Genomic DNA, 11,793 nt, shown 5'->3' on the forward strand with positions numbered 1-11,793 from the left:
ATAGTTGTCAAGACATTTAAAACTGGATATTGACCACATTTACAAATTCTCACTCCCAAATTGTCAAATACTGATGTTTAGACAGTGGTACCACATGTCAAATTATGATTCTCTAGGTCAGTGGTTCACAACCCCTGGGTCACGGTCCAAAAGTGGTACGTGGGTGCATTTTGAACAGACTGCACGTGACTCGTGAGTGTGTCAAATTTGTGATTGGCTTAAAATAATTGTTTGTTACTAACATAATGTAACGTCATGTAGCCAATACTGTTTAAAACATTGTATATTGTATGTCACTAGAGTGCCATGCTATTTATACTAGCACACTTGGTTGGTACCAAAATAACTAGATTGACTTTTTTTTTTTTACACGGGACATGAACAGCGGGCTCTTGGGTGAGAGTCCGGTGTTTGTTTGACCCGTCCTTTCCTTCTGCCTACCCTAAGCAGACTTTATATCACTTGTTATGCCATCACCAGTGCATCTCATACCACGACTGAAGGGTGCCACAGTGTGTCGGTATCTAACGCAGACTGACGAAGCATCTGTATTTAAAAAATTGGGAGCGAGATTGGGTTGTTCTTGTGGTGGCGCTTGATGAAAAATCATTAACATAATCCCAATCCATGATCCTGGAACATTTAAAGTGTGGACAAATATTTAATTCTGGTGACATTTAGAATGAAAGAAATAAAAAGTGACATTAACATTTAAGCTTTGTTGCAGTACCCCAAAAAATCCTAAAAGCCAAAATAATTTTTGCACACATTAAACAACATAAACATTTCTGCTGTTGAAGTTTTATTTCCCTGCAAACAGGTTACACTTGTTAAACTTGTTGCTCTGCATTTCTGTGTTTCAAAACATGATCCTCCAGACAAGTGATACAATAATCCAACATCATCCATCATATCATGTAGCACTATCTGCCCTTTATATATTGTATTTTTCAAGTGCAAAAAAAATCTGGAGAACTCATCTCATTAAATTGGCTTGTGTTTCTAAGTAACCTCTAGACAGCAAATATGCTAAAGAACCTGTAATATATGAAGAGACCAGAAAGCAAGGGATCCAATCAGTTCTCATAATAAGTAAACAATAATGGAGTCATTGTCACGGTAATGAAAATCAGGTATTTCTAAGTTCTCTCCATGTGCTGAAGTTAATCTTGAAGATTATCCTGAGCTTCTGTGTGGACTTCAAGGACCTCTGCATCTCCAATCCTCTCTGCAATAGGAAACTCAAGTAGTTATGGAAAGCCAGTACTTTGCCAAAGGTTTGTCTGCTCTATTTCGGGTAAAAAATGGATGAAATGTGAAAAGCTTACAGAAGTGTGTGAAAGTCCACTGTTACCTCTTAAACCTGTTGTGAAAACTGTTCTCTGGCAGACAGTTTAAAGTAAAGATGATCTGATTCTTACTGAAAGTCTATCTCCACTGCCGGCAATCCGTGTAAAGCACAATTTTACACAGGATTACAGAAAAGTACGGAGCACTGAGACCATGTAAAATCACTGCTATGATATCTTCTCTGCTTTAAAAAACATAATACAACCATTGTGGAAAAATAACAATGCAAAGACATTATCATGGAGGACAAACCAAGACAATTTCAGTGGAGGAGGAAAACGCAACAAGAGAGGACTCACATAATTAGTGCTGTGCCATGATAACACATGGAACGCTACCGAGCCAGCGGATGCAAAAGTAATTGCTATAAGCTCGCCTTCCTTACAGCTTCCATAGCAACCTGCTCACTTTTAGCAATTTTAATGGTTATAGCAACTCTAGTCACGTAATCTCCTTGGTGTGTGTTTATTTGATTATTTTATCGTTATTGCCCGATGTTTTTTTTATCCAGGTGTATGGTACTTTTAACTTATCTTGCATTCATTAGAATTATTTTATTCTTGTGTAACTGCTCCAGTTTCATTATTATCGTTATTTTATTTAACTTAACCTTGTGCAATAACATTGCCATTATTTTTACTCTGTCCTTCTTGTTATTATCTTTTATTTATTTTATCCTTGTGCAGTTGCAATGGGTTTTTTTTGGTGCAATATTATATTGCAGAGGCTGATGCATTATTATAGGGCTGGTGCATTACATTGTTGATAATTTATTTAAGAAGGGATGATTCACATTAATCCACATTTTAACAAATGTAAATACACTTGAGTTTCCTGGGGAGCCAGTTTTCATCCATAGTCCCTTGCATGATGGTAATTGGCATCTTGAGTAGAGGAAGAGTTGTAGGTGGTATTTGCTTTATCTGTTGTTTTAGTTGGGCCAAGACACTGATGAATATCCACTGAACAGAATATACAGTGTATCTCATTTGTTTGCTTATGCAGATGTACCCTGTAAGAAATTGCTTCAACATTGCTATGGATTGTATTTTAGTGTTTGTTGTATCCCCATATCCCCAGATATGGCCTTTTAGCTTGTTATTGCACATTTGTGTAGTACTGTAGCCTACATTCTGCATCATAGTAGGGAAAGAGCTGTCACTAAATTTACAAACACAAATTAAGTGGAATGAGAAGGCTTATAGAAGTAAACCTGCATTATGTATCCAGCAAGAAGGAGGGAAAGCAGCCAGAATTGCTCTGATACAGTAATAAACAACAAAATAAAAGACACTGAAAATGAAAAAAGTAGTTCATTTAGTTACCTGGTTTGTCAACGCTGAGAGCTCGGTTCCCTTCGTATGAGCTGTGGAAATATAGAAACGATGTTAAAAAGCTTAAAAAGGTTGCAAACGGAAGCATGAGGTTGAAATTCCAGATGTCATCTTGACCTCGTCCTCTGTTGTTTCCTCCAGGGATGGTTAAATGGTGCACCATACACAGATGGAGATGCACCAGGATGAAGAGTCTGAAGCTGCTGGATGTTCTGCTGATGATGGGCCGAGAGGTCGACTCCATCTAGAGCTTGTTTGATCATCCCCATCACCAGGTCTTTCTCTAAAGGTACACCATGTCACACAATACCAGGAGAACAGTACAGAGATTATTTTAATCAGCAGAGTAATTATATGCTTTCGGTGGTAATTTAATTAGCTGTATCAACTGACAAATATAAATTTAATAAAGTTAATAATGGGCAAAGATAGGGATCATTTTTTTAATTATATATTTTTACTTATTCTTTAACAGAATGATTTGAATGAAAATTTCATCTATTTAAGCAATATCACACGAGAGGGAGTGATGTTGTGCTTGTATATCATCACGGCTGTGATTCGGTCGTAGGCCAAAGATTATCACAGCTGTGATTATACACAGCACAACACACGACCTCGAGTGTGATATTACTTTTATTCAGCAGTTCTACAAGCGTATTTTATTTGTTAATAGTAACAAGCGACAATGGATTATAATTTGTTTGTTTATTTAATTTTTTTTTTTTTTGGCTCTGCTGACACAAATAGTTCCGCAACTGCTGGAAGCGGCTGCTGTTGCCTAGCAACACATAAACATTTTCTTGCATGCTGCTTGCTAATCTGTGTTAACTCGGTCTTCATGTTCTGCACAGAGCAGCTGCTAAGTATCATGAACATTTATCTCTGTGTTTTCAGTGAAATCCGAGTCTGTTAACAGACACTTGGTGTGATTCAGATGAGTTAGTTTGATCAGACAGTTCGTCTCTGCAGCGTGTGTCCACTCACTGCCGTGAGTCTGTCTATCAGACAGCATGTGTGTGTGTGTCGGTGTCTCTCAGGCTGTGGACGGTGTCAGACGAGTGTGTCCCTGTCTCACTGCACATCCTTGTAACATCTGTAACAGCTGGTTTACCCCCAGTGAACGGCGGTTTACCAAAACCTGTCTGTCACAGCTGCCCCCGCCTGGGCTTCCTTATAACTTTTAGTAACTCCAATGCTACGTGAACAGCGGCAACTAGCTGTTTGAATCTGTGCTTACACGATGCTATAACAGTCCCAGTGATGTTGTACTCCTATATCAGCACTCCTGTATTTGCTTTTAAACTAATCACCATGGTTGACTCCATCTCCATTTTAATTTGGGTTTTTCTGATGGAAAGGCCCACTTAGCTGTATGCAAAAAGTAGTGACATATAAAACTGCTGTGAGTAATAATAATAACTTGACAGGCACAGACGCTAAGCAATGTACTGCCATGGGCAGTGGAAACAGCAAAATGTATTTTTGCCACCTTATCAATTCAATATCAGTTTTTGTGTACACTATAATGTATTTTCAACCTGTTACCTTGGCATCAGAGAGCAGTTTCTGATGGGGATTTTAAGTCATTATATCGTTATCTTCAAAGCCACCAGACTCCTTTGAGAATTTGTTTTAATTTTGTGTTAAAGCCTTTGTGCACTGTGTTTGTTCTTGTCGTCCAAACTTTTTTGCACATCTAAAAATAAAAGTATGACCTCATGTTTGCACACTGAATCCAAAACTTTCAGATTAAGTTCAATTTTCTATTTTTCACATCTGTCAAAAACATTTACAGAGTTTGACCAAGAAACAGTGAAGAAAGGGAAAGAAACTCAGCTAGCTAACTTTTAACAGGTGACAGACAGGTAATATTTGTGGGAAAGATGATGAAGAGAAGGATGAGGACAGCACACAGTCAGAGACAGAGACAGTGTGGAGACGGAGAGGAGGACAGCTCAGTCTCTTCATGCAGCTGCAGTGCCAACTCAAGACACGAGGAGAGAGGCGACAGCCAGATAGGTACCTTCTGAGTCACGAGAATCAAGGAAGCAAATCTACATTAAAATGCAATGTACTCAGAGTGGAAGGTTTCTGTGAGGTTTTTTTTTCTTTTTTTTTTGGACGACAGATTAAAAACCAAGCCAAATGGCTTAACTTCTGTGCCAGTTAGAAGGTAAGAGGCAATATTACTATTTGGAAGCTCAAAAAAGGCTCATATCAGTCATGAACAAGTGGATTAGGGGGGGCTAGGGTCTATATGTAGCAACTTAATCATGCAGAAACCTATGTCAGGTCACTCAGGCTTTGGAGAATAACACTGTTACACTATAATGTACATACTTCAACCAAAATTTGAATGTTAAAATTTGGTCTAGGGCTGGTATCCACATTCGATGCATGAAGAAAAACTCAATATCTATTTACAGTGAAGAAGAATTTTACCTCTTTGGCCTGCAAGCAAAAGCCACTGCTGGACTGTAGACAGGGAATCTGTCTGCAGGATCTGACAAAGCAGCTCAAACACCTGTCAAGAGATCAGTATGACGATCACAACATGAGGCTGCAAACAATATCAATTTATGTTCGAGTAACTTATGAATTTCTCAAGATGCCTGTTGACAGAGCTGTGCTGGGGGCTATTTGCAACACCCCCGGACATAAGCTGACTGCTCTAAAGAATTATCTTTATTGTTGGAAATATCCTTTTGAACATCTGCTACAGTGAAATATATCATGTCTGTGACCCATTTCAGCACCAAACTCTACCTTAAGAGGTGAGCATCAGTGGCAGAGTATTTTACCATGAGTTCTTGATCATGAAAAGGCTGAGGATGCATCAGGCGCTGGGATTGGGATCTGCGTTGGTAAGCGTTGGAGGATGGAGGGATGATTCTCCCAGTTTCAGCTGAATATTGGGTCTTTCGGCGGACAAATTCTTCCTCGGGTTGAACCTGAAATACATTGACAAAATCATCCTCTTTATTACAAAAACTTGAAATTATATCCTAGTATAACTTTTTCTAATTGGTTATTAGAAATGAACAAGACGAGGCAAAACCTAAAACTTTTGATTGATTGCGCTGGTATCTGGAAAAAAGTTCTATCTCTGCGACTCAATGCAAAAAAAAAATCTCTCTTTTCCCCTTTAATTGGTAAATGAACAATATGCCCAAAAAGAATGAGTGCAATAATAAACAAAATCACTGTGACATCACCCACTGGTTTGTGGACCCCTGTTTTAAAGCCTGAAGTTTAGGATTTTTTGCTGCCGTCATCTTGAATTTCTGGAGCCAGAAGTGACCAGTGGAGACCATATTTGGACGAAATTTATCCAGTGAGTTGCATTTATTTAAAATTTAATTTTGCGCTATCTCTGCTGCTGATGATATGCAATCTCCCCTGTTTAATGATTGAAATTTTAATGCAGTAAGGTCTGTCTTAACAGTTAGGGTGAGTTGTATAGTGCCCAGTTTTGGGGAGACTACACTAAAACTGTAGTTCACCTGAGTACTGGCTACTGAGCAATTTTAAGTAGTTAATTTTCATCTTAAATTATTAAAAGTAAAAGTAAAATAATGTAAAACTATTTTCAAAAAGAAGTTCAGCTACATCATAGGAAATGATCACAATCTGAGTTTGGGATATGTTATTGGTACAAGGAGGTAAAACTGAACTGGTTGATCCTGCTGTCCAGCTAACAGATACTAAGTTGTTGTTGGGGTTGGATCAGGACAGTGCTAAACTGTACGGGAAATTCATAGTATTTGATCGGAGATGTCTTGGTTGCAAAGTGAGTTCATTTTAGTCAAATAGCAGGTGATTGTCATTAAATGACAACTGTGGCTAATTAGCTAGGTATTGTGCCCCAGTGTTTTTCAAAAAGCCATGAAAATACTTTAAATATGCATGTAGTTAACTACTGAAAAGCTACTGAAATTTAAATGTAGTTAAGCTGTAACCCAACTACTGCAACCTTTAGTTAAACTAGTTTTTAAACTACGTGTAACTGAAGAGTTATTCCACTGCTGGAACGATGATCTTTACATAAAACTGGGCTGTCTGTGCAGTGGAAAGAGAAATAATTTTAATAGGTGCTACATGACCAGAGAAAACAAAGAAAATGACAGTGGCATTTACTCAAGAGATAGAAAACCTGCAACTAGCAGAATGTCATACGCCACAATAGACAAAAAAAACTCCAAAATTATTTATTTGGTGAGTGAAGTAATGCAAGTTCTTCTGTTTTGACACAGGAAACAATATGGCAACCAGCGGGTAACAACCATCTTGTATGGCAGTTAAATGGTAAGCAGAAATATTTTTCTAAAAACATTTTGGGTGAGAAAAAGGCAACGCGGTAACAGAATCTTGGTTTATATTTTATCAGCACTGCTTAGTTTTACAGTTTGTTCTCAGTATTTTCAGCCTCTGTTTTTACACTACTGGAAACAGTATGGTGCCCACTTTCTGTTTTCAAATTCTCATATTAAAACCGAACAGTTCACTAAAATATGTTTCTGAAAACATTTAAGGTGAGAAAAATGCAATATGGAGCTCAGATCAGAGTTTGGTGTGAGTTTAGTGTGACATAAATCACGTCATTTGGCCGTCATCTCGATGCACTGGTTAGGTCGAGGGAAGTTTGCCACAGTGATAGAAAATTGGTGAAGTATCCCGTTAATGTGACTGTAATTTGCTGATATCAAACTTGGAGATTAGAGAACACAATTTATATGTTTGCTGTTCCTGCAATTCTCATGCAGTTTTTTCTCTTTTCATGACCAGAATGATAGTTGTAAACACTGACTCCTACTTTGATATAAGAGAGACAGGGGCCTTGTGTGATTTGTGGAGCCTGTAACTTTCGTTGTGAGGCCACTAAGGCCACTAAGGTCACTTAACTCTGTGTGTGAGACATTTCAAGTCCTTTATGCTATATACTAGAAGTTGTTGCTTGCGTGTTTTCATGTGTGAGTTCCTTCAACTGTAATTTTATTACTCGTATTAGCACTGACCTGCTTTTGAGTCTGGGAGAAACAGCATTTCAATCCCCTCTGTGTCCTGTACATATGGCAGGATTGACAGTAAAGTTGACTTTGACTCTTAGGGGCCTTGTGCTCACCCCTGGATATACTTTAGATAACAGCAATACACGTACCTCTTGTTTGTCCTTTTGTGCTTGAGAAGAGAAACTGATTTTTGCAGCAAGGTCTTTAAGTTCATCCCTCCAAGCCTCTGAAAATTGTGCTGTGACAAATAAGAAAAATGACTCACTTGTTATTCTGAACCTACAAAGTAATGAGAAAATTTAGGCACCATGTGTGACTGTGAACATACCTGATTTGTTTTTATTACTGCTGACTCCATGTAGACTCTGAGTGAGCGGAAAAGCAAAAGATGCATGACTCGCTTTCTTCAGCACGTGGCTCTTTAGAAGCGGATGAGGAAATAATGATGAGGTGACAAACCAATCATCTCTGACCATGCAAACAGGCCTGCCATTGAGTCCTGTGGGAAAGAGACACAGCATTCATAATACACACAAACACACACACACGCACACACATCAGAGAAAATGCCCTGAAGAAATGAAGCCAGAAAACCACTGCTGAATTGAAAATTGACAGCTTCATAAGAACCTCAGAAAAGAAACTTACTTCTCTTGCCAATAACGGTGGTATCTCTTTTATTTACCGTATTATGCCAGATGACCATACAGCTGCTTATATTCAGCCTAGGTAACTTGGGAAATATAACTCCGGCAGATACTCTTTTGCAGCAATGTCCGAATAAGACTTTGTCAGTGCCTTTTATTTATAGATGTTTAGATGTAATTAGCTCACACAAATAGATGGTCTAGGATCCAAAAAAGTGGAAGTGGAGGTGGTTGGATTGAAAAGCATCTGATAACAGCAGAGAGAAAATACCACCTGTGGGAAGTGGACAGGCTATAAACATCAGCCCTAATATATACTTTTCATGTTTCCACCTTATCTCCTCAGAGAATTATTTGTATGGCCGTGCACTGGGAGTTTTGTTTATAGCATTATTTCTCTATTTAGCTGCTAAATGCTCCTTTTTTTCTTCACCAGCTGGTTACTAACTTTGTCTGTCCGCCATGTGGCGCTGTAGGTTGTGTAAATCATAAATCATAAATCATAAATCACATTTGACAAGAACCAAATTGTATTTTAATGCAGCTATGTGTGTGTGTGTGTCGCTATAATGTGTTGCACTTCACACAGGGCATTATGCACATGAGTACGCTCTATGCTGTGAGAATGTGAAGCAATGACTATCCATATTACTTTAAAAGTTCAATTTATAGCCTGGGCTATTATTTACTTAAACCACTGAACTTAGCAGGTTTATATTTGGGACAGGTGTCTGTTTTGGCTTTCACACAAAACTGTTGCTCAGCAAAGATGGAAAATACAATCAGATTGTTTATTTTAAACCTCTTTTTTGCATCTTGTTTGCATCTTGTTTAGTATGATGGTATTACTGTCTTTTTTTTTTGGTGCTTGTGGTTTTGGTATGAACTGTATTATTTGATTGTAGAGCCTCTTACCAAGCTAACAATGTGTATAGCACGTCCTTATTGACAAAAGTTTAAACATTTATATTTGAGTGCACAGTCTAAGCAGCTAACTATCATTACCTCCAGCAGGTAAAACTTACATAAAAATGATTTGCATGCTAACTGGGCCTCTTATTGAGAAAGGCGCATATTTGTCAAAATGTGTAGCTACATTTGGCTAGTGAAGGGACTGGGTAATTAATTGGGACAAGGCTTGTATTTAAAGTTTTACAGTATATATTCAAAAAGCACACCTAATAAATGGCCCAGCTCTAAAAATAGTAAATCAAAATGTGGCGGCAGATGTAGCAGGTAGCCAAAAATAACTGTTTGTGGAGGCAGGCTGATCAAAATACAAAAGTGAACACATGTTCAGATGTCCCATGCATGATAGATAGTTGGTGCTGTAACACCTGCCGTGACCTGACAAAGATCCAAGTAGGACAAAACTATTGTGGATTTAGGTGTGGAGGCGTTACTGTTTCTTAACTGATGCCGTTTTCTGACTCTCGCCCCTACTTAATGTGCGTTATATTAATCTACTTTCAACTTATTAAAATAAGTTGACAACCATTAGTTGGATTGCTGTGAATTTTTTAAACAAAAAGATAAATTGTACCAACTTTTGATCTGCTGAACGGATTTGAGGAGCTAAAGACGTGCAGATTCAGGTTAAATTTCTCTCAGCACATAAACATGACTCCCCGGCTTGGTACCACTTTAATTACTATTGCCTCTAAATATGTCAAAAAATGCCATGATATGCATTCCTTTGACCACACAATATAGCAGTTATACATATAATGTCTATTAGTGTAATTGACAAATATGAATTGCAGCATCCAGTAGTGCAGTCATACCAAACTGAAAGCTCAAACTGAGTATTGAAATTTATACACAGCCCCAGTAAAATGCCATCTTTTCTTCTTTCTTCAGGGTACTGCTCATTTATTAGAGTACTCATCGAAATCACAGGTTCAAAACAGCCATTGACATCTGTACTGCATAGATGATTAAGAAACTAGCCTGCACTGTAATTGATAGAGGCAAATCGTAAGGCATGGTTCAATCTGAAAATCCACCTTTGAAATCAATTTCCTAACACACATGAATGTTCTCTGCTGCATGCTCACCTTGAATGTGTTTCACTCTGTGTGGATGAGGGTTGTGTCGAGAGAAGAATGAGTGATGACTCAAGGCACCAAAGCGTGCACTGCTTTTCGTTGACATCTTGGTAAATTCAGGGGTGAATGCAACCTGATTAGTTTGACTGCGGCTCCTCTCTCCTGTTGTCCCACGGGGGTCTGGACTCACCGACATGTCTCCGAATCACAGCTGGAGGTTTTTTTTTTTTTAAAGGAATAACGAGGTATCAGATTTGTGAAGTGAGATGATAAAAAGGCTCTTTTGATTTGAAAGTTTTGACCACACATGCTAACAAGAAACTTGAACACTAAAACCTAACAAGGTGCAAGACAGCCAGCACTTCATTTCAAGAGACAAAATTTAACTTAAAACTTGTTCATGCAATATAGATTTTGCTCTCTAAAAGAAGTAGAAGAAGAAGTATTAAACACATTTAAAACCACTTTACCTCTGAAAACATCCTCCAGCTCAAAACCTTCCTGCGCTGTGTTTGTCTTTGTTGCTAAGAAACCTTCAAAGGGACAAGAAACAATGGGATCTGTGCACAATGAGTGACTGACATTCCAGTTCATTTAGACAGCCTTTTGTTTATGCACAGCAGCTAGAATGCAACCATTTTATGGCATTTAATTAAAATTAATTAAGATTAATGCAAAAAGCCATTTAATTAAAAAACATACAAAATGAAATCAACAGTAAATATGATTGTTGAAAAATCTGAAGTGAAGTTGATGAAGGTTAACATGAACATTCGTGAGAGAGGCATCGTACACCTCACCAGTATAAGTTTAGCAGTTTGTGACAGCATAACAGTATGGCATGAGTGTGAACATTTTTTTTTTAAATGCACTGTAATTGGATGATTAACTTAGGGGATTCTGCTATGTCTGGCTTGTATCATTGATAGTTCTCAATAAAAAGTCAGTATTTTCAGACATTTGTTAGCAGTGTTGGAAAGTAACATATAATGAAACTTGACTGATGACAGACTGTAGCTGTTGTCATTGTAAAATATGAATATGGCTACAGGTCTAGCCCTACTTGACAAAAGCATGTGTTGAAGACAGTGTGAACTTCTGTCTGTCTCATTTTTGATGATTTCACTGCAACAGTCTGCAAAAAACAAACAAACAAAAAAAAAAACATAAAGAAAGTGGGTCATATCTTTATAATGTCCAATCATCACCAAAATGACCCAGTAGATGGAGAAGTCGTCATTGTACCCATGTGCATTTTTCTCTGTGTGTTTTACTAGGTCAAGTCATTTTTTTGTCAAGTCATTTTTATTCATATATGTCACTATAACAAATAACAAATTTGCCTCAAGGGGCTTTACAATCTTTGGTTTCCCTGAATTGCCTCTTACAACAACAAGGAAGT

At 37.9% G+C, this 11,793-nt stretch overlaps 1 protein-coding gene across 1 annotated transcript; it reads right to left on the reverse strand.

Annotated features, from left to right (window-relative positions):
- Window positions 1–1,163: 1,163 nt before the first annotated feature.
- On the reverse strand, window positions 1,164–10,902 carry tbata (thymus, brain and testes associated). The gene is made up of 9 exons (XM_042507399.1): window positions 10,862–10,902; window positions 10,401–10,602; window positions 8,025–8,195; window positions 7,846–7,934; window positions 5,489–5,638; window positions 5,130–5,211; window positions 2,802–2,967; window positions 2,676–2,716; window positions 1,164–1,228 (listed from the first exon to the last, which is right to left on the reverse strand). The coding sequence occupies exons 2-9, from the start codon at window positions 10,585–10,587 to the stop codon at window positions 1,164–1,166; spliced, it is 951 nt and encodes a 316-aa protein (XP_042363333.1). The 5' UTR covers window positions 10,588–10,602; window positions 10,862–10,902.
- Window positions 10,903–11,793: the final 891 nt, after the last annotated feature.

Source organism: Plectropomus leopardus, chromosome 19 (assembly GCF_008729295.1).
Source record: "Plectropomus leopardus isolate mb chromosome 19, YSFRI_Pleo_2.0, whole genome shotgun sequence".
NCBI lineage: Eukaryota > Metazoa > Chordata > Actinopteri > Perciformes > Serranidae > Plectropomus > Plectropomus leopardus.